This window comes from Pleurodeles waltl, chromosome 4_2 (assembly GCF_031143425.1).
Source record: "Pleurodeles waltl isolate 20211129_DDA chromosome 4_2, aPleWal1.hap1.20221129, whole genome shotgun sequence".
In the NCBI taxonomy this organism is placed as follows: Eukaryota; Metazoa; Chordata; class Amphibia; order Caudata; family Salamandridae; genus Pleurodeles; species Pleurodeles waltl.
Genome location: NC_090443.1, coordinates 1,044,656,562 through 1,044,679,710, shown reverse-complemented (window position 1 = coordinate 1,044,679,710; position 23,149 = coordinate 1,044,656,562). Strand labels below are relative to the sequence as shown.

The 23,149-nt window shown below is 45.9% G+C and overlaps 1 protein-coding gene across 1 annotated transcript in view; it reads left to right on the top strand.

Moving 5' to 3' along the window:
* LOC138293699 (cobalamin binding intrinsic factor-like) overlaps nt 1-23,149 on the top strand; it is a 50,841-nt gene that overhangs the window by 13,701 nt on the left and 13,991 nt on the right. The window contains exons 5-7 of the mRNA XM_069233022.1: nt 5,056-5,237; nt 19,101-19,284; nt 19,379-19,523. Coding sequence (XP_069089123.1) covers nt 5,056-5,237; nt 19,101-19,284; nt 19,379-19,523 — 511 coding nt within the window. The remainder of the gene's footprint in view (nt 1-5,055; nt 5,238-19,100; nt 19,285-19,378; nt 19,524-23,149) is intronic.

Genomic DNA, 23,149 nt, shown 5'->3' with positions numbered 1-23,149 from the left:
GATGTCAACTGTCAAGGGTTATTGGCCAGGATGTCCAGAGTTATTGCATTGTTTTCCTAAAAAGGGCAGATGGATTGAGGAAGATATTTGAGAGATGAAATTTCGTTGGTTGGTCAATTCATTTTAAATGTATAGTGAGGCATATCAATAGTCAGAGCAACCACTGCAGTCCAGGGCCTGTATTACTAAAAGGATGCACTTTCCCTGTGTGTGGCACAGCACTTTAAGCAGGTGCCGCAGGTGCAAATGGGGAATGTGCATCCTAGCGGAAACTCGTGCTGACCCCAGGGCAGAACATGCAAGAAAAATATGGAACCACTGTTTAAAAGTTGCTCTGTGTTTCTCTGTGAAGGTTGCAACCCGCCTGCACTTTCAAAAGAGATTAGAGATCTCCTTGCAGGCGGGTGCAGCCAGTGACTGCACCTGCCTGCAGTGGTCTGTGTTGGGGGTCCATAAGACCCCCCTTTACACCTCGAGAGGATGGCCTTTCAGTGCACCTCCTAAGGGCACATTTTCCTCTGCATACACGCCGGTAATACGGCATGGGCACAGAGGCAGAGTGAATCCCTCATTTGCATGGGGTCTCGATAGCGCAGGCACAACCTGCGCACTAGCGCCACCTGTATTACAGAAGGGGCTGCATAATTGTCGGCGTTCATCTCTGTAATCGCAGAGTGTACCGGGGGCACACATGTTTGTTGCACTCCTGGGGCACTTTCTGTAATACAGCCCCCGAACCACAAGCACACCTTCTGGTGTCTCCACACTGGGGCACCCAAGAGACCCCATCTATTCCATGATGGATAGGGCAGCATTCTAGGAAATGGCACCCACACTTATCATTTCCATGTGCTTCCAAAATATCATTCTCAGAATATTGTCTGGCATCATTATGGCGCCCTAAATATTGTATACAAAAATACCACACCATTGCAGTTCATAATAGAAAATCTGCACCACTGCAGTTCATAATAGAAAATCTGCACCGAGTGGGCTGTTATTTTCGCAAACAATATTTAGGGCACGATATTTGCATCAGAGAACGTTTCTACCTGCCAAATAGCCACTTGCACTTGACTTCTGGCATCCCAAGGGGCGAGTACTTATACTTTGACGCAGCAGGGATAGTGCAACTAAGTTCTGTGACCTACAGCAACCAAGGGGTAGTTACTTGGGTGTTAACACAGCACAGCTAGTGCAGCTCACTCATGACCTTCAGTATCCCAAAAGTATCGATACAGGACCCCAACAAAGCAAGGCTGGTGAAAATCCCTTCTGGCCTACTGCATCTCAAGGGGTGGGTACTTGTACTCTGACACAAGACGGGTAGAGCTGCTAAGTCCGGACCTATGGCATCCCAAAGGGTAGGTACCTGGTCTCCTAAAGACCACAGCCAGTACAGCTCATACTTGACCTACCTCATCCCACGGGTAGGGTACTGGACTCACACAAGGCGTCAAGTGCAGATCACTCACCACCTATGGTATCCCAAGGGGTAGGTACCTGGACTCCAAAAGACCACAGCTAGTACAGGTCATACTTGACCTACCTCATCCCACGGGTAGGGTACTGGACTTGAACAAGGCGTCAAGTGCAGTTCACTCATGACCTTCGGTATCCCAAGGGGTAGGTACCTGGACTCCAAAAGACCACAGCTAGTACAGGTCATACTTGACCTACCTCATCCCACGGGTAGGATACTGGACTCACACAAGGCGTCAAGTGAGGTTCACTCATGACCTTTGGTATCCAAGGGGTAGGTACCTGGACAGCGACACAGCACAGCTAGTGCAACTCACTAATGACCTACGGTATCCCAAAGGGTTGGATACTGGACTCCCAACAAAGCGTGGCTAGTGCAGTTCTGACTTATGGAACGCCAAAGTATAGGATAATGAACTCCATGGGCCACATTATGGAAGTGCCCAGAGGGCGCAACGGACATGTGTGCCTGCTTTGCGCGCCCCTGGGGCACTTTGGTATTCTTGTGCAGCCCTTCTGTGTTAACAATAGCGTTGGCACAAATATAGCCCCAGCGCTATCACCAGAGGGAGTTCCCTCATTTACATGAGGGTGTGGCCCAATACAAAGGAGGGACTCCCCTTGCCTCTGCGCAGAGGCAAAGAAGCCGCCAGGATGTGCGCTGACAGTGCGCCACCCTAAAGGTGGTGGACTGTCACTGTGACCACGATGGCAGCCCTCTGGAGGGGTAAATAGGTGTCCCATGGACCACCCCCACACATCTCCCCGCAGGCGGGTGCTGTCGCTCACTGCACCCCCCTGCAAAGTGAAGACGGGTTGCCCTCTACGTTGTGAAACACACAGCAGCGTTCAAGGAGCCACTCAGTTTTTCACTTGAATGCGCTGCCCCCAGTGTAGAGCGAGTTCACGGTTGCCCTGGGGCAATGCCAATACGGTGCATTTTCCTTCTTTGCGTAGACCGCAGCTTTTAAAAGGTGCTCCGGGTGCAAACAAGGAAAATGTGGCATATGTGCGAAATGGCCCTATATGTTCAAATTCATTGGAAATAGTTCATTTATCATATTATACCATATAAGACGTTCAAATAAAACTACTGAATCCTAAAGCTATTTAGATTGTTCAATTTTCTTAATTAAGGCTTCCCTCATTATTTGTATTTATAATTATTAAAGTAAATGTTATTTGTCAGAGCACCTAAAACAAAAAACGAGTTAAGGATTCTTGGGGTTGATGTACTAAAAAGTGATCACAAAGTGTTGGTCACAAATTGACACTGGAATATTTTTAAGAACTGACCCATGTACTAATAGTTCGGGTCTTAAATCACAGTAGGTGGAATCCAATCTACCTCATGAATATTAATTAAGTATGTTGCAAACTGCGACTCACTAAGATTGAAGGTCAACACAGGGATGGTGGCCTGCTGGGGTGAGCAGACCAACATATCTGTAATTGCTTTTATACAAGGAAGCAAACTATTTTAAAAATCCAACCCATTTTCCTTAAAAGACTGTGAAGACCTCACAAGTGTCCTATGGATTGGCATGTTGTCACCGGGGCACCACACCTGTCTTTGACCTCACTATTCTATCTGACACACCTCACATCTGGGCACACTGGACAAATATGCACCTCGCCTATCTTTCACATCACTTAATCAGGTTGATAGCTAACACACCTCACACATGTCTGATGGTTTGGTATGGTGCCACATAGGCACCCCACCTGTCCTTAAACCCAGTAAACTTGCCTGCTATCCAATGCACCTTACACTTGTCATGTGGAATACTCTGGGCCACATATGCATGTCAGCTGTCTTCAAACTCACTAAACCAGAATCCTCACATGCGTCCAGTGGACCGGTATGGTGCCAGATAAGCACTCACCTGTCCTTGACCTAACTAAACCCGGCTTATATCTGATACACCTCACAAGTGCCCAATAGAATGGTATGGTGCCCCAGGGACTTACCTGTCAATGACCTCAATAAACCAATCTGACATACCTCACACCTGAAATGCGGTATGCTATGGGCTGCAAAAGCAACTCACCTCTCTTTGACCTTACCAAACCAGGCTCATATCTAACACACTTCACCTCTGTCATGTGGCACACTCTAGGCAACATAGGCCATGAACCTGTCTTTGATCTCACCCAACCAGGCTGATACCTTGAAGACCTCACAAGTATCCTATGGATTGGCATGTTGTCACCGGGGCACCACACCTGTCTTTGACCTCACTGTTCTATCTGAAGCACCTCACACCTGGGCACAATGGACAAATATGCACCTCACCTATCTTTCACATCACTTAATCAGGTTGCTATCTAACACACCTCACACATGTCCGATGGTTTGGTATGGTGCCACATAGGTACCCCACCTGTCTTTAAACCCAGTAAACCTGCCTGCTATCCGATGCACCTCACACCTGTCATGCGGAATACTCTGAGCCACATATGCATGTCAGATGTCTCCAAACTCACTAAACCAGAATCCTCACATGTGTCCAGTGGACTGGTATGGTGCCAGATAGCACTCACCTGGGTATCTGACAATCCTCGCATGTGTCCAGTGGACTAGTATGGTGTCAGATAAGCACTCACCTGTCCTTGACCTAACTAAACCCGGCTGATATCTGATACACCTCACAAGTGCCCATTAGAATGGTGCCCCAGGGACTTACCTGTCCATGACCTCAATAAACCAATCTGACATACCTCACACCTGAAATGCGGTATGCTATGGGCTGCAAAAGCAACTCACCTCTCTTTGACCTTACCAAACCAGGCTCATATCTAACACACTTCACCTCTGTCATGTGGCACACTCTAGGCCACATAGGCCATGAACCTGTCTTTGATCTCACCCAACCAGGCTGATACCTTGAGGACCTCACAAGTGTCCTATGGATTGGGATGGTGCCAGAGAGGCTCAAACACCAGTGTCTTTAACCTCACGCAACCAGGCTGATACCTTGAAGATCTCACAATTGTCCTATGGATTGGCATGGTGCCACAGAGGCACAAACACCAGTGTCGTTGACCTCACTCAACCAGGCTGATACCTTGAAGACCTCACAAGTGTCCTATGGATTGGCATGGTGCCACAGAGGCACACACACCTGTCTTTGACCTCACTTAACCAGAATGACTCATAAAGTTGGCATGTGGAGTGGCATGCTGTGAGTCACATAGACATCTCACCTGGTTTTCACCTCTTTAAATCAGGATGATATCAGACACACCTCACAAATGTTATGTTGAAGCTGTGGCTCACATGGACGCCTCATCTACCTTTCACCTAACTAAACTACGTCAATATCTTACACAACTTGCTCCTGTCATATTGCTCACTGTGGGTCACATAGGTATCTCACCGGTCTTTGACCTCACTAAATGAGGCTCATGTATCCTATACATTGGCATGGTACCAAAGGGGCACCACATTGGTCTTTGATTTTTATCTCAATAGTCCAGGCTTATGTCTGAAAGTGTCTTCTCCCTTTTCTTACCATGGTGGACCTCTCTCTTGCCATCCTTTGCATCACTTCTACGATGAGGGATCCAAAGACACCGGGGCGGTGGCAGTGTTGGCTCTCACCTGCTTGTCTGGCATGAAAGCGACCACAGACATGGCCAAATCAGAGTTCTTCCTGGAGGATACAATTGGGGTCATCTCGAAGAGTATCCTGGAACGGCAGCAGAGTGATGGCACCATAGGAAACATCTACAGCACTGGCTTAGCTGCACAGGTGGGCACAAATCTGACTCACTGTCAATGTATTATTTTCCTCTCCCTTCAGGTTCTTTCACCTCTTTACTTTGTTCTTTCTCTCATACTCTCTTTGCAGTTGTGTTATATCCTTGTTTCTTTTTCGGTGTCTCCTGGTATTCCCTTGTCTATGTTGCTCATGTTGCAGACTTAACGTCACTCATGCATCTCACTGCATGCCTAGTACCCACACCCTGTCACTAAACACTGTTCCTTGCCTCTCTACTCTCTCCCCTCATCTTTTGCTCACATCCATATCAAGATTCACTTAGCAACCTCACCTTTGCAAGAAGGACATTTCTCTTTGTTGCTTGGTGCTCAGTTTAACAGTTACAGCAAAGTTGTTTTTCATAGATTAGTGGTGCCCAGGGTGAAGGATGGGGCACTGACCTATGTGTGGAATGATATTTTGTGGTAGTTGTAAGGAACAGTTACATGTGGGGCATACATGCCCCTTCTCATGTAGAGGTTTTCCCACTACGGACGACTTCCAGATATTGACTATTGTAGACAGTGTATATGGATTTATGAAAAGAGTGGGTAAGACTCTAATGGGAGACACCTAGCTCCAGCAGCTTGAACAGAGGATGCTGGATGTGTTTGGTCCACTTAATGTTCTATCTGTCCTGTTAAGAACATTAATCTGAGGGTGATAGTAGTTCTGAGGGCCCAGTCCATAGGAAGTCTTCATTGACCGGTCTTAAAATAACTAAAGCTTTGACCACAGAGCACAGGGAAGACCTATATTTTTCATTCTAGATAACAGGAATACATTATTAAACTTAGTTCTGTCCATGCTCTAGTGGATTGTGAGTTTATATATGTTTGACAGAGTTCCGGGTCTATGCTCAATAATAATTCTATGTATTTATTTAAGTATCCATGTGGTATTTGTATAGCACAAACCTAGTCAAACAGCAGTAGAGCGTTGCATGAGGTAATACATGTATTTATTTGTAACTTTTATAAAGTGTTGCAGGCATTTGGTACCCACCTCAGAAGGGTGTGAGGATGTTATATGGGGATTTTCCAAGGCTCAGAGGGCGATCAAAGGAGCCAGGGACTGCTGTTGCAGCTCTTCTGAGAGTATTCTGGAACTTTGTTGAGTATACTGGATCATAGGAGAGTATTCTAGATTTTATGTGAGTATACGGGTTCTTAGGAGAGCATACTGGATCTTAGGAGAGTATTCTAGATCCTATGTGACTAGGTTGGATCTTAGGAGAGCATCTTATGTGAGTTTGCTGGATTCTAGGAGAGTATTCTAGATCTTTTGTAAGTAACTGGTCCTTCTGGAACTTCTGTGAATATACTGGACCTTTTGAGAGTATACTGGATCCTCTGTGGGTACACTGAATCTTCTGACAATATTATGATCTTCTGTGAGTATCCTGGGTCTTCTGGGAGCATATGCATCCTCTGACAGTATGCTACACAAAGCGGGGAGAAGGAGGGCTTAAAGGGAGGGTCTATCCTCCTTGAAGCTTCAGTAAACGTATTTAGAGACCCAACTCAGAGGAAAAAAACTTCCACAGAAAAAAAGTTTTTTTGTTAGAAAAACCCTCACCCACCAGGGTTAGCCCTTGGTGGCATGCTTCATCATTGGGTTTCTTCCTGTTCTGCTGCAGAACAAGGTGTGCTGCGACCGACGGAATACATGGGAGCACTGTTGGTATCAGCGATGCGGATGCTAGAAAACGAAAGGAGTGGTGGGCTCTTGGTAAATAAAAAATACCCCCCGATGATATTACTAGTTTAATATGTCTCACAGGGGTGGTATGATTAAAAAGGGGTGTCAGGAGGCTGTCCAGTTAAATGAGGCATGTGAATTATATATCTTTAGGTGTCCTAGATGCCACTGTAAAAGTCAAAGCAGGATATCATAATTTCAACTATGCATGTGGCAGATGTAAAAATATTTTATTGATTTTATTGAGTGTACATATAGCCCGGAGGCCATACCAGACTACAGCAGAACACTTTATAAACCAGTGTATGTCTCTAAGCGCTGCATGGAGTTTATGGGGACATGGACAGATGTTTTATTGCCTAAACTAAGACTCTAGCTTAGCTGTACAAGGTTTCGATTTCACACCCAAAAGTGTCATGAGTGCACTTAGTTCAATGCACCAGCAACTGAATGTGAAAAAACAGATTGTTGTAGCCCCACACAACCCCACTCAGTACATAGTTGATGTGGTGGCTGTGCTTTCTAGGTTACTAACAGTCCCTAAACAGGAATTCAAAGACACAGTGATAATTTGAAAGCCCAATTTCGTTCTTTCAAATATAACACACAAGTAATTCACTCAGAAAAGACATCTTATGCTTAAAACTGTTTATTTCAATGGACTCATCTATTTGCGCAGCACACCGAAAATAACCACACAGAATATTATTAACGCAGCACTAAAGCATGTTGTGAACATAAAACATAATATGAACATTTGTACATTTGTGAAAACAACATCTAGCAAACTAACAATCTAAAACCTACTTCTATAAGCTATATTGTGAGAGCATGGAGTAGCGTAACTTGCATCTAGACTTTCCTAGGGAGAATCAACACACTGCCTACCCGCTTACAGCAAGAGGCTGTAGTTATCAGAAACCGGTAGAGAGTTTTCCCTTGCAAAGAAAACATGCATCAGCATCAGTTCCGCTCCTCCACGACTTGGCTCGGTATCAGCTTTCAGTGCAGAGCTCAGGATACTGCAGCATCACAGCAGTCTGGCAGTTCTGTCAAGATCTCCGTGCAGTATCCTGTGTGATAATCTGGGGTGAAGGACTTCTCCTGCCAAGTGCTCACTTGACGGACCTTTCACACTGTGCCTTTTATGATATGGGGAATTTCAAACATAACCTTAGGAATGTCTGACATAACCTATATGAATCAAGGTGCTAGTCTTAGATGCATCGTTTTAAACAAATAAGGTAAAAACCCATCAATTCGGACTACATTTCTTATGCTATTATTATTATCTGACCTTGAAACAGAGATATCAACGCCTCTCAGATGGATCATGAAGATGTGGGGTGAAAATCCCAAACTGTTGAGGTGGTCCATCTGCCTACAGGGAGTGGACTTTATGGTGGAACACCGTCCGAGGTCAGGCCATGTCAATGCTGATGGTCTCTCCAAGTTTTTCCACCATAGTGAAGAGAACTCCCAAGGGGTTGGGTAGCTCTCCCCACTTTCATCTGGGGAAAACATGTGTTAGACCTGACAGCTTTAGGGTCGTCTTTTTCCCAACGTTTTGCTGCCAATATCCAAGGTACTAAAGGCAGAGAGGGGGATGTGGCTTTATTCCACCCTCTTTCTGGTTCAGAAGGTATTAGTGGTGTTTAAACCCTTTCTAGGTCTACAATGAGTCAATTCCTGAATAAAATCAGTCAATTTTTGGATGATAACATTGCAGTCCTAAATTTCTTTGATAAATGCAGGAGATTGATTGGCCTCAAAAGATTCCATCAAAAAGTTGCATAAAAAGTACGTCCGGTTCTCAGTAAAAAAACAAACATTATCAGTTCTCAGTCCTTCCCTTTGGGCTTAAATCCTCTCCAAGGATGTTCATCAAAAACCTAGCACCTCTCGTTGCCATCCTTCATTCAGAGGGAATTTTTGTTCATCCTACTCTTGACAAATGATTGATGCAAGCTTCATTGGAAGGGGTTTTAGTGTCAAATATGAGCAGAAGGTCTCTCCCAAGCTGGAAATCGGGGTTCCCCAGAATCCTCCAGGTCAGATGATAATCACGACGGAAGCCAGGTTGTCTAGATGGGGGTGCATCGTTAGAATCCAAACACATTTATGGCTTCCGGTCATCAAGGGAAGCCCAGAGATGATCACATTGGAAGTACTTCGAAGCAGTGAACCAAGCTCTTCTGTGTTTCAAGTCTCGGCTAAAGGTAGAAGCAGTATTTACTCAGACAGATAACATCACTGCCAGAGCTCATAGAAACAAGCAAGGGGGCTAGCTCTAGGGTGCTCAACAGGACTGCTCACAGAACTTTCCCCTCGGCGCAGGACTCAATGAAATCTTTAACAGTGATTCATATTCAGGGGATTTCCAATCTGACAGCGGACGCTCTCCGCAGGGATATTTCATCCTTTCTGGACTTTTCTCTTCACCTTTAAATATTCAACCTTTTGAGCCTTTAGATCATACTGATGTCTCTGACCCTCAAGATTTTCTTTGTTGGCTGGCCTCAACCTAACTCAGCGCATCTCCACCCCACCCATAAAGCGGGCCACATATTGGATTTAATTTTCTCCAACATTACCAGCTTCCAAACCAGTGACCCTGTTCGCTTAGAATGGACCAATCTTTACTTTGTCCAATTATCTTTTGAAGGTCCTCGAAACCATCAAGGGATTAGTTCCACCCCATCTTGAAGAGAGACTGGTGAAAGGTAGCAAAGGAGAGCTTGGAGCTGTTGCTCCAATCCTCCCCCCGGTCCTCTCAGGTAATCCTTATAGTGATGCAATCCTATTGACCCAATGGATCTCCAAGGCCTTGGACCCCCTGGCTCCCCTGGAACCGCAGACATCCAAGAGATCCAAGCCTTCAGCTCTATGGTTTTTCCTACCTTAAGAGCTGAGAAAAGCCATTGTAAAAAGATTGAGGGCAATTGCAGATGATTGTATGGTCCTGACGCAAAACAGTCTTATAAGGCAACTCACTTCTGAAAACCCATACGTAAAGCCATAATAGAGCACTTCTCGAGTTGAATCAAGACAGCCGCCAATTCATCAAGGTACATTTTTAAGATTGTCAAGTCCTTTCTCACGTCTGAGGTAACTGAAAGTACCTTTCACCTCTTCCAAGATCTCTGTTCCAGACTGTCAGATTTTGTTGATGAGAAAATTGGAAAGCTTAATTCCACTTTCCTGGGTGAAGTTATTACATCAGATCCCAGGATGACACCGGACAGTCTGCGACCTGTCCTCTCTGAGTTCTGCGATTTATCGGAAGCTGACTTGCTTGAGGAACTCCTGAATTGAAAATGGGGATCTCTCAAAGACCGGTGCCCTCTCCACATTCTCAGGCTGGTCGCTCAATCTGTAAACACTTTTCTCAACAAGATTTGGAACTCCTCTTTGAAATTTGGGACCTTTCAGGCAATCCGGAAACAGGTATTTCTGTTTCCTCTCCTGAAGATACATAAGTGTACTTAGTAATCTCAGGCTGATCTCTCTTCTGCCGGCTTCCGCTAAAATCTTGGAGAAATCAGTAAATTGCCAACTTTCATCCTTTGTTGAGGCAAATTATTTGCTACATGATACCCAATCTGGCTTCTGTTCCGGATACAGTACGGAAACCAGCTTATTGGAAGTATTGGAGTCTGTAAGAGAATGCCTGGATGGTGGAGCTGGTGCCACGGTGGTGCTGTTAGATATGTCAACAGCAATTGACATGGTAGCACACTCCACATTATTGAGCAGATTAAGGCCCTCATTATGACATTGGTGGTAAAAAAAGCCTACCGCTGTGGCGACGGCCACCAAAAGACCGTCACTGCGGCTACCAGCCGTCCGCCATATTATGACCACAGCCGGATTTCCGCCAGAAGGATGGCGGAAATCCAGCTGTGGCCATGCTGGCGGACGGCGGTAAGGTGGCAGCAGCGCCACTCCAGTAGTCTGCCGCCAGCCGTATTTTGAGAATTAATACGGCCTGGCGGTGTTCTGCTGGCAGACCACTGTGGTTTTTGTGGCGGTAAAAAAGCCACGAAAACCATGGCGGTAGGCAGGGTCATAATCCCGCAGGCGGTCAATTGATGGCCGCTTGGCTGGAGATTGATGTGTCCAGCCCGGCGGCCATCATCGCCTTTCCTCCATATTACTGCCGACCGCCTGGGTCGTAATGACCCCCAAGTCTACTTGGCTTTCAGAGCTCAGTTTTATCCTGGAATTGATCATTTCTGAGCGAGCTCTCCCAGCGGGTTTTTCTTCATTCTTTTTCCTCCTCCTCAAAGCCTTTAGTTTGCGGTGTGCCTCAGCGCTCAGCAATATGTCCGCTGCTCTTTCATCTCTACCAAGCTTTTCTGACCATGATTATTGAAACTTGGGGAATGAAGGTAGTCTCGTATGCGGATGATACACAACAGCTTTTCTCGTTTTGTTAACATTCAGATCAGCTTTTGGCAAATGTAAAGAGTGCCTAACAGGTAAAGCCAACTGGATTAATTTACATTTTTCAAAACTAAGCACAGATAAAACCAAGGTTCTTTTTTTCAGCCAAAACCCACCCTCCCTATGATTAGCTTTGGTGGCCGACTGAAGTGAACCCTCCCCTGGTGTGGGCATCAACCGTTCAGAATTTAGGCCTACTGTTCAACTCAGACGTTTCCTTTGCGGCCAAGATTAAGCAGATCCCTTCCATCTGCTTTCTGAAGCTTAAATACATCAGGAATTTGTTACATCTGCTTCCAGCTGAGACTCACAAAACTTTAATTCATGCCCTTGTGATTTCCAGCCTGGATTATGCCAACAGCCTCTACCTGGTTCTTCCTTAATTTTTAATCTATAGACTCCAGATCACGCAGAATATGGCTGATCCGACGTGTTACTTTCCATCAACGCATTTCGCGGATTTTAAAGCAGTTACACTGGCTTCCTGTGGCAAAAAGAATTTAATTTAAGGCGCTTACATTGACATATTGGGCCTTATTACAACCTTGACGGAGGGGTTTCCTCCATCACAAATGTGACGGATATCTCATCCGTCGTATTATGGTCCTCATTGAATATAATGGGATCATAATATGGTGGATGGGATATGCGCAACATTTGTGATGGAGGAAACCCCTCCGTCAAGGTTGTAATAAGGCCCATAGAGCCTTGGAGGGCAAAGGCCCCCATTAACTGAGAAATAGACAGGGCTGGTACCAACAAGAGAGATCAGTGAGATCCAATTACCTCCAACGTTTGCATATCCCCAGGTTTGCTAAAACTCGTCATGGTAGGAGGTAATTTACTGGTCTGACTGCGAGCCTTTGGAATTCCTTGCCAATCGTACTGCGCATGTCTGGGTCCAAGCAAGTTTTCAGGAAAGAATTAAAAACCTGGCTGTTTGACCAAAATTAGACATGTTATCCAGCCCGCATTCTCAGTTTCTGTTTGGAGTGCCAGGGGGCTTCTGCTGAAGAAGCTTTGTACTGTACAAATGTCATTGATTTATTGATTTGTCACGTCAACAAGAACATTGGGGAATTAGGACTTTCTCCTGTAAATTTCCCTTCTGCAGAACTTTTTCAGGACTGGGTGTATTTGGTTCCATTTCCTTCTTTTGTTCCAAAGATCAATTCCTCCTTTCATAAACTGCAGGAAGTAATTCTCCTAGAATATTTTCCCTCTCCTGCCTTGGATGAGGTACAAAGATGAAACTCTTTAGATTTTAGGAGGACCCTACTCATCTGTGTACAACCGATCCAGCCTTGCAGTAAGACAGAAGCTTTGTTTGTTTACTTTGGTTTAGCAAGAAAAGGAGACAAAACTACAATTCTTACTTTAAGCAGATGGATCAAGTCCCTGATTGCTAGGGCCTATGAGGTTAAAGGCCAGGTTCCACCACAAGGTAACCAAGGCTGGTTGACCCATAGTATGTCCTCAACTGTTAGCAAATTATAAGAAGCTTTGAGAGCTGAAATCTGTAGGGCAGGTACGTGATCTGACTCTACTATGTTTATTAAGCATTATACTTTAGGAAGTCTCTTGAATAATTTATGTCTTTGGTTACGGAGTTCTTTCCTCTATGAGAGAACAGGTGGTTGTTTATGTTCTGTTCAATAAAGCCTGGTGTTATGTTTCTTTACCACAATCATTTGTCCATGTGGTTGACTTGCTAACTCTCATTTGTAATGAATTCAAGAAAGAGAGGGACATCAGGGTAATGCTTGTATTACTCACCGGCAATGGCATTCCTACCCCCTTGCTTTATTCCTACTACCTTGTGTCCTCCCAGTGCAGAACAACTGACCAGTGGTTTGGTTGTGAGCTTGATTTACGTACAGGAGGTAGGACAGGGGAAGGTGCAAGGGTTTTTTTATTAAATAAAGTTCCATGGAATTGGGTGTCTGAAGCAAGGGAACAGAACATAGAGTAATGTAACTACGGGTAAGTAATAGAAAAATTGGCAATCTAGAGACCCGCAGACCTGGCTTGATTGGTCTCTATTTTAGAGACAAATTCTCAAGATATATTCAGAATTTAACATTTATGATGTTGGGGATGTCCATTCGGAAGCATTGTTCAATTTCACTTGTTCCGCCTTAATCTTCGGCTTTCCTCTTATTTCAATCTTGCAAGACAAAGATTACCTCCTGGACATGCAATCTGGGTCCCTGGTTTATCCTTGCCATCCCAGAATTCAGCAACGTGCTCCTGGCTGTATTGCTGTATTTCTGCAAAAGTTTTTTAACTATGTACTGGAAACAGGAGTACATCCCACTTTATGGAAGGAAGCCACAGTCATCCCTTTGAAGAAGAAACCTAATGCTGACCCGGAGGACCTAAAAAATGTTCGTTCCATCTCACTGCTGCTCACACCGACAAAAATTCTAGAAAAATACATCAACCATGAGCTAGTTAAATTTAACAATACTCATGAGCTCCTGGATCCCTCCCAGAATGGCTTTAGGAGTAGACACAGTACTGACTGCCACAGCAAATTCAATCCATGGCTAGATGCACGAGGTTGGAGCAGCGACCTTGGTGATGCTCAACTTATTGGCGGCGTTCGATACTGTATCTCCCTTACGCCTGGTCCAACAACTTCATCAGGTCTGGGTGAGATCCACTACATTGCACCTTCCTAATGGACAGAGTTCAAACAGTAAGCTAGGGAGATTTTAGTACGAAGGCCTTCATGATTCCTTGCGGGGTACCTTTTTAATTTTTATATTCCAGATTTGTGGAGCTGGTGAGATCTTTTGGCTTCCAAGTTCTATCCTATGTGGATGACAAGCAAATTATTGTGTCTATCTCAGACAAGTGTCGCCGGTAGCTGAGAAATTAAAACATTGTATGACCAGCATCAGTCTCTGGATGTAAGACAGCCATCTAAAACTGAATGCCGAAAAAATGGAGGTCCTTGTGTTTGGGGCTCAGCATACAATCTGGTCCAATTTATGGTGGCCTGAGGCATACGGGCCATTACCCACCCCATTGAAATCAACTTACAACCTTGGGGTCATTTTTGATTTTATTTTGACTCACAGGCTAGTCGTAAAACCAGTACTTGTTTTTTCATCATCAGGACATTGAAGAAACTCTTTCCTTTTATCCCACCTGAACTTCGAACATCAGTACTCATTGCTTTGATAACACACACACGGACTACTGTCATGCACTCTTTACGAATATTAACAATTATTCCCTGAATAAACTTCAGATGATTCAGAATACGGCTGCCCGTCTTATCTTAAACTTGCCAAAACACCTTTTGGTTAGAAAAGGCATATGTTCTCTTCATTTGTTGACGGTTAGAAAGTGAGTAGTCTACAAAGTTCTTTGCATAGTCTTTCTTGCTCTTCATCACCAAGGACACTTGCATTTTAGAACATCCTTCCAGTGGTATATTTCACGTAGACCGCTCAGATCAGCCTTCAGCAGGAAGGTGACTATTCCTCAGTTTTGCAAATCCAGATGGGGGGAGGACGCTCCCTCTCTGTTGCGTCACCACAACTCTGGAACATTATGCCTGATCACACTACTGTGTCAGAGTCGTTCTTTTCCTTCCACAAGCATCTCAAAACCAGGCTCTTCCCTCTCCCATGAAAGTTTCTCCCCTTTTTTTCAGTTTCTCAGCTGTAGTTTTCCTGTTTGGGGTAGTGCTTTGACACCCTTTGGGTTAAGTGCGTTTTATACATTTGTTTTTCATTTAGTTTGATTTCATTTCATTGGTGGCTTGTACTCAAGCTCTGATGTGCGGCAGCAGCTAAATACAGTTAATGAGATTGAACTCCTTTTCCGATTAATTACATTTTCAGTAGGCTGCAGACCCTCAGAGTGGATAGTAATGAGGGAGCATCTTTGCTGCATGTTGGTGGTAGTTTGTGATAGAATTGTTTATTGATTGCCAGATTTGTGAATTGCACTATTATGTTTCGTTAACATCCAAGAGGTTCAATGGAACTGTTGAACAACATAGGTGGGGGAATAGAGCCTTGGAGAGTTCTGTGTTTGACTTGGAGCATCTTGGAGGAGTCTACTTACATACATTGCTGTCTTTCAGAAAGGAACAAAATGAGCCTGTTCGTAACTGTGCCGGTGATGCCCCTGTGTGTGGACAGGTTGGTAACCCACACTTTGTTATCCACTGTGTCAAAGACCACTGATAGATTGTGGGCCAGTCATTAAGGATAGACATTCTCTGTAATTTGGAGGACCTTGGAACATCAGTAACCTACAGGACAGCAGTGCCCGGAGAAGAGGCCTGGTCAGTGTGGTTGGAAGTGTGGCATTATGGAGTGCACCTTCTGGCACTAAAGGGGTCAGTGTAGGAGGCTGGCCTGGCTTGTAGTGGGTACCAGAGGTACTTACACCTTGTGCCCGGTCCCGTTATCCCTTATTAGTGTAGATGAGGTGTTTCTAGCAGCTAAGGCTGATAGAAGGTCGCTAGGGCAAAGCAGCTTAGGCTGAACTAGGAGACATGTAAAGCTCCTACTATACCACTGGTGTCATATGCACAATATCATAAGAAAACACAATACACAGGAGTACTAAAAATAAAGGTACTTTATTTTTATGACAATATGCCAAAAGTATCTCAGTGAGTACCCTCAGTATGAGGATAGCAAATATACACAAGATATATGTACACAATACCAAAAATATGCAGTAATAGCAAAAGGAAGTAATGGGACTGTAAGAAAACAGTGAGGGTTAGAAAAATAGCCCACCCCAAGACCCTGAAAGGTAGGTGTAAAGTGCACCTACTACCCCCAGAGAGCACAGAAGTCGTGATAGGGGGATTCTGCAAGGAGAACAAACACCAGCAATGCAACAACAGTGGATTTCCAGACCTGAGTACCTGTAAGACAAGGGGACCAAGTCCATGAGTTGCGACAGTGTCAAGAGTGGGCAGGAGCCCAAGAGATGCCAGCTGAGGGTGCAAGGAAGCTGCCACCTGTTGGAAGAAGCTTAGTGTTCTGCAAGAACGAAGAGGACTAGGAACTTCCCCTTTGGAGGATGGATGTCTCACGTCGTGAAGAAGCTTGCAGAGGTGTTCCCACGCAGAAAGACCGAAAACAAGCCTTGCTAGCTGCAAGGGTTGCGGTTAGTTTTTTTTAATGCTGCTGTGGCCCAGGAGGGACCAGGATGTCGCCACTTGAATGAGGAGACAGAGGGGGTGCCCAGCAACGTAGGGAGCCCTCACAGAAACAGGCAGCACCAGCAGGAGTACCTGAACAGGCACTTAGAAGAAAAGTGAACCGGAGTCCACCCGAAGTCACAAAAGGGAGTCCCACGACGCCGGAGGACAACTCAGAAGGTTGTGCACTGCAGGTTAGAGTGTCGGGGACCCAAGCTTGGCTGTGCACGAAGGAAATCCTGGAAGAGTGCACAGGAGCCGGAGCAACTGCAAATCACGCGGTACCCAGCAATGCAGTTTACCGTGGGGAGGCAAGGACTTACCTCCACCAAACTTGGACTGAAGAGTTACTGGACTGTGGGAGTCACTTGGACAGAGTTGCTGAGTTCCATGGATCACGATCGTCGTGCTGAGAGGGGACCCAGAGGACCGGTGATGCAGTCTTTTGGTGCCTGCAGTTGAAGGGGGAAGATTCCGTCGACCCACGGGAGATTTCTTCAGAGCTCCTGGTGCAGAGAGGAGGCAGGCTACCCCCAGAGCATGCACCACCTGGAAAAAGTCAAGAAAGCCGGCAGGATGAAGCGATACAAGGTTGCTAGTAGTCGTCTTGCTACTTTTTTGCGGTTTTGCAGGCGTCCAGAGCAGTCAGCGGTCGATCCTTTGGCAGAAGGTGAAGAGGGAGATACAGAAGAACTCTGGTGAGCTCTTGCATTCATTATCTGAAGAATTTCCCAAAACAGAGACCCTAAATAGCCAGAAAAGGAGGTTTGGCTACCTAGGAAGGAGGATTGGCTACTAAAAGAGGTAAGACCCCATCAGAAGGAGTCTCTGACGTCACCTGCTGGCACTGGCCACTCAGAGCAGTCCAGTTTGCCAGCACACCTCTGAATCCAAGATGGCAGAGGTCTGGGACACACTGGAGGAGCTCTGGGCACCTCCCCTGGGAGATGCAGGTCAGGGGAGTGGTCACTCCCCTTTCCTTTGGCCAGGACTGGGGGATCCCTGAGCCGGTGTAGACTGGTTTATGCAGAGATGGGCACCATCTGTGCCCATCAAAGAATTTCCAGAGGCTGGGGGAGGCTACTCCTCCCCAGCCCTGACACCTATTTCCAAAGGGAGAGGGTGTAACACCCTCTCTCAGAGGAAGTCCTTTGTTCTGCCTTTCTGGGCCAGGCCTGCCTGGACCCCAGGAGGGCAGAAACCTGTCTGAGGGGTTGGCAGCAGCAGCAGCTGCAGTGAAAACCCCGGAAAGGCAGTTTGGCAGTACCCGGGTTCTGTGTTAGAGACCCGGGGATCATGGAATTGTCTCCCCAATGCATGAATGGCATTGGGGTGACAATTCCATGATCTTAGACATGTTACATGGCCATGTTCGGAGTTACCATTGTGACGCTGTACATAGGTAGAGACCTATGTACAGTGCACGCGTGTAATAGTGTCCCCGCACTCACAAAGTCTGGGGAATTTGCCCTGAATGATGTGGGGGCAACTTGGCTAGTGCCAGGGTGCCCTCACACAAAGTAACTTTGCACCCAACCTTCACCAGGTGAAGGTTAGACATATAGGTGACTTATAAGTTACTTAAGTGCAGTGGTTAATGGCTGTGAAATAACGTGGACGTTATTTCACTCAGGCTGCACTGGCAGGCCTGTGTAAGAATTGTCAGATCTCCCTATGGGTGGCAAAAGAAATGCTGCAGCCCATAGGGATCTCCTGGAACCCCAATACCCTGGGTACCTCAGTACCATATACTAGGGAATTATAAGGGTGTTCCATATGCCAATGTGAATTGGTGAAATTGGTCTCTAGCCTGTTAGTGATAATTTGGAAAGCAGAGAGAGCATAACCACTGAGGTTCTGGTTAGCAGAGCCTCAGTGAGACAGTTAGGCATCACACAGGGAACACATACAGGGCACATACTTATGAGCACTGGGGCCCTGCCTGGCAGGGTCCCAGTGACACATAGACTAAAACAACATATATACAGTGAAATATGGGGGTAACATGCCAGGCAAGATGGTACATTCCTACAGTCAGTCAACAGAATTTTTGCCTGGAGACATCAAGGGGGTAGGTATCATTCTATCGGCCACTTTCAAGAAGCATACTAGGTGGGATCCTTTGTAACGAAGAAGTTCAACCATCTTAGAGTTGTTTGTGGTGAATGTCAAAGTGTGTTTTATTTTCTGATTCTTTTGGCTATGTCAGTCGATGCATGCGATCCACCTCAGTCAGTCCCCCACCCTGTTACAGTTCAGGAAGGACCTCAAGACCTGGCTCTTTGACTGATCCTCAGCCCCCCACAAACTCCCCCAGTGCCTTGAGACCCTCACGGGTGAATAGCCGCACCTTACAAATCGCTGATTAATTGATTGATGCTGATGTGTGTTTCTCTGTCCTTTTAGCCTTGTCCCTGTTCCCAGACTCTTAGTTTGTCTCCCAGAGATGTTCTCTTGCATTCTGGGACTCCACTCTTAGTCCCCTTTCATTCTTCCAGAGTACCTTTACCATTCTTTCTGTCCCACAGGCTCTCATTGCTGCCTGGCAGTATTATCCTCCAGAGCTCTGGAGCTGCACCAAGACACTGGCCAAGGTCCTGAGTGAGATTCCAGAGGGGACATTTTCCATCCCAATATCTGCGTCACAGGTCCTCCCATTTCTGAAGGGCAAGACGTATCTGGATGTGGGCAAGTCCTGTGCCCCTGAGAATGGTAAGAATCCTCTGACCATGTATCCAGAGTCATAGGATGATCTATCTTCCTTCTCCATGCTAAGCATAGTCTGTCTCTTGATTTCTCTCTCCAGTTCCCAGCATCACAGTGGATTACACCATAGTCAATGACCTCCTGGGGGACAGTTTCAAGTTCTCTATCCAGGTCATGGTGCCTGAAGGTTCGGTGCTACTGGACGTGATGGAGAAAGCCCAAGAGACAAATGCAAAAGAGTTCAGGTGAGTGAGGGCAATGGGGTAACAGCACAGCATTTTATTAACAAGGCATATTTAATGAAACTTACCACTCAGTGCTGCACCATATCACATGGGTGGAAATATGCCTCTCAGAGCTTCAGATGAGAAAACGTATTTCAGGAACTCGCGTACGAGTAGAAAGTGTAGGAGATGAAAGGAGAGTAGAACTGAGATGGTTCTGGCCTTTAGAGATGAAGAAGTGCACAGGACTTAGAATGTGAAAGAGTAGCGCACTTGCAAAGAGAAGGACATAGGAAGCAAAAAGGATCTTCAAAGCCATTGAGAAACTGGTCTAAGGCCCTCATTAGCACTTGGTGTGACAATACAGGGGCTGGAATCCAGATTATTAGCCATTGTCTCCACCCCAAAATTCAGGCCATTGAGAGCCTTTTCCATGGAATGTGGAATAATTGCTTTGAACCAGAATTATCAAATAATTTATTCTCTATTTCATGGAGCAAAACACTTTCCTTGTGCTCTGAGCAGGTGGAAATTGTTTGCGGTAGTGCCAGTGGAGGGGGGTGGGGGGTGGATGGGTGGTGGGTCAGGGGTGTAGAACAAGCTAGCACCTCATTTGTTGAAGCAATATCTGCTCCCTCCGGAATGCTACAGAAGACTGGTTTGGACCTGCTGGCCAATGCTGCTGCCTACGGTCACTTGCCCCTGCAGCAACTATAAATGGCCAAGTGTTTCCATACCTGGAATTATCAGGTGCAGAATTTTTCAACCTGAGAATTCCGGGCCAGAAGACACTTAAAACTGCAACTTGTGATATTTCACCCAGAGGTCTCGGTATGGATGAAATCCCAGACTCGTAATGAGGGCTCAAATTCTCAGTCATTGCACCAAAATTCTGGAACCCTTTCCCCCCAGAAATCACATGACCCACTTGTTAAAAAAAAGGAGGAAACTATTAAAAACCTGGTTATACAGTCAAGCATACAATTGAATCTTCACCTGCAGTGCCTTTAGCTCATTGTTCCATTTTAGTGACAATAAACCGTCCGGTGTATGTGCGCTTTATACGCCCGCTAACATAACATTACATAACATAACAGGACCTTTGTAAGACCACTTGACTGGGCAGCCAAGCCCTGCTACACGCATCAGGAAACAGCAACATTTCATAGCAGCACCAAGAATCTGAAAACAATTATTTTAAAGGAAATGTCCTGCTCTCCTTGTCCTTGCAGTGCCAGCAGCGCTCTCAGGCACTTAAGACCCAGAAAAAGAGCAAGGAGTAGAGCGTGTGCCTACTTGTTGGGCGATTGAGGGTATCATCCCTATGTAATAAAAGTAATATCTAGGGCGAGGTGCACTCTAGAGATAACACTGCATTATGTAGCCCAGTACAACTAAAAGGGGAGGGCGGAGGGACGGAGAGAGAAAGGGAACAGCAAGCAGTAGGTACCACATGGATCAAATAAGGGTCTTGAGTGCAGTAAATGGAAGAGTCCAGCAGCCAGAGAGGGATTCTCAAAGGCGAAGAGCACACAAGTCAAGAGATGAACAGCAGGGAATCCACTTGCAATGTAGAAACATTCCTAGGTCTGCTGGTGAGCAACCACCACTAAGGAATCTTCTTAGATCTGCTGGCTAGGATGACCATGAAGGAATCTTCTGAGATGTGATGGCTGTGATGACCATGAAGGAATCTTCTGAGATGTGATGGTTGTGATGACCATGAAGGGATCTTCTTAGACCTGCTGGCTAGGATGACCATGAAGGAATCTTCTGAGATGTGATGGCTGTGATGACCATGAAGGAATCTTCTTAGATCTGCTAACTAGGATGACCATGGTGGAATCTTCTGATATCTTATGACTGGGATGACTATAAAGGAATCTTCTGATATTTCATAGCTAGGTATACTATGGAAGAACATTCTGAGTCTGCTGGTGAGCAACCTCCACAAAGGAATCTTCTTAGATCTGCTGGCTAGGATGACCATGAAGGAATCTTCTGAGATCTGATGACTGGGATGGCCACAAAGGATTCTTCTGGGATGTGATGGCTAGGATGACTTTGAAGGAATCTTCTGAGATTTCATAGCTAGGGGAACCATGGAAGAACATTCTGAGATCTGCTGGCTATCATGGCCATTAAGGAATATGGGGCCAGATGTGTCAAGCAGTTTTGCATTTACAAATGGCCCGGTTCACAGAATCAGGTAGTTTGTGACCACAAAAAAGCCTTTTCTTAATATTCATGAGATAGGTTGTATTGCTACCCACTAGGAATCAGGAATCTGCACGCTGACCTATTAGTCCATAGGTTGATTTGCTTGTTTGCACATTGTTTGCAAAACTTCTGGTTGCAAATTGCAATGAGCCCATTTTGCAGCCAGCTGTACGTACATTTGGCCCTCAGAGAAATCGGAAGACTGGAAGGGCCACAAAGGAATTATTTGAGATCTGGTGGATATTGTTATTTTGGGGAATTGTTCTGAAATCTGCTTACATGGACAAATTTGAAGGAACCATCAGAAACTTGCTTGCATGGGAAAGGATGTAATGTATCCATCAAACTTGACTCTTAACCTGTTAGGTGCGGGCGTCGGCCACTGGCCGACGCCCACACAGCCTCCCTGGTGCGGGTCACGACCAGTGGCCGACACCAGGAAGGGTATCAATAAATCCTCGGGTGCGTTGCACCCGAGGATTTTTTTTTTTTTAAACCCCCCCCCGGGAGACACGGAAGCTTCCGTGTCTCCCCCCGACCCCCCACCCGCCCCTTTGTGACGTCAGCGCGCCTCGCGGCGCGCTGACGTTGCAAAGGTGTTTTCCCCATCAAAGCAGGAAGCAGCCTTGCGGCCGCTTCCTTCTTTGATGGGGAAAACGGCCTTTCTGACGTTCGGGAAGGCCTCGTAAGAAAGGGGAGTGTCTCCCCTTTCTTACGAGGCCTTCCTGAAAGTGTTTCCTGGCCCCCGATCGCAGCACAGCTGCGATCGGGGGCCAGAAACAGTTTGAGAAGGCCTCGTAAGAAAGGGGGAGAGTCTCCCCTTTCTTACAAGGCCTTCTCAAAGTGTTTCCTGGCCCCCGATCGCAGCACAGCTGCGATCAGGGGCCAGGAAACACCACTAGACGCCAGGGATTTCACTTTGGGGGGGCGGCCCCCTCGGAAAACGGGGGCATAATTAATAAAAAAAAAAAAGGTAGGTGCCCCCTGGGGGGGGGGGGGGGGGGGCGCGATCGCGCCCCCCCCCCCCCAGGGGATTGTTGTTTTTTTTAAAAAAAAATAATTAAAAAAATAAATAAAAATGACCCTGTGGGGGCAATTTTTTTTTTAGATGTTGTAGGGTTTCCCTGGGGGCCATTTTGGCCCCCAAGGAAACCATACAACAACTAAAAAAAATAGATCTATATATAGATCTATATTTATATATCTATGTAGATAGATATATCTATGTGCATGGATATATCTATAGATATATCTATGTACATAGATATATATATATATATAGAGGTAGATCTATATATACCAAAGAGATTTATAAAGTGTGCTACTCACCTGTGAGGGTCTCAATGCGCTTGGGGGGGGGCGGGGGGAGGGAAAGGGGCTGGGAGGTTCACTGTTCGAAAAGCCAGGTTTTGAGGCCCTTCCTGAAA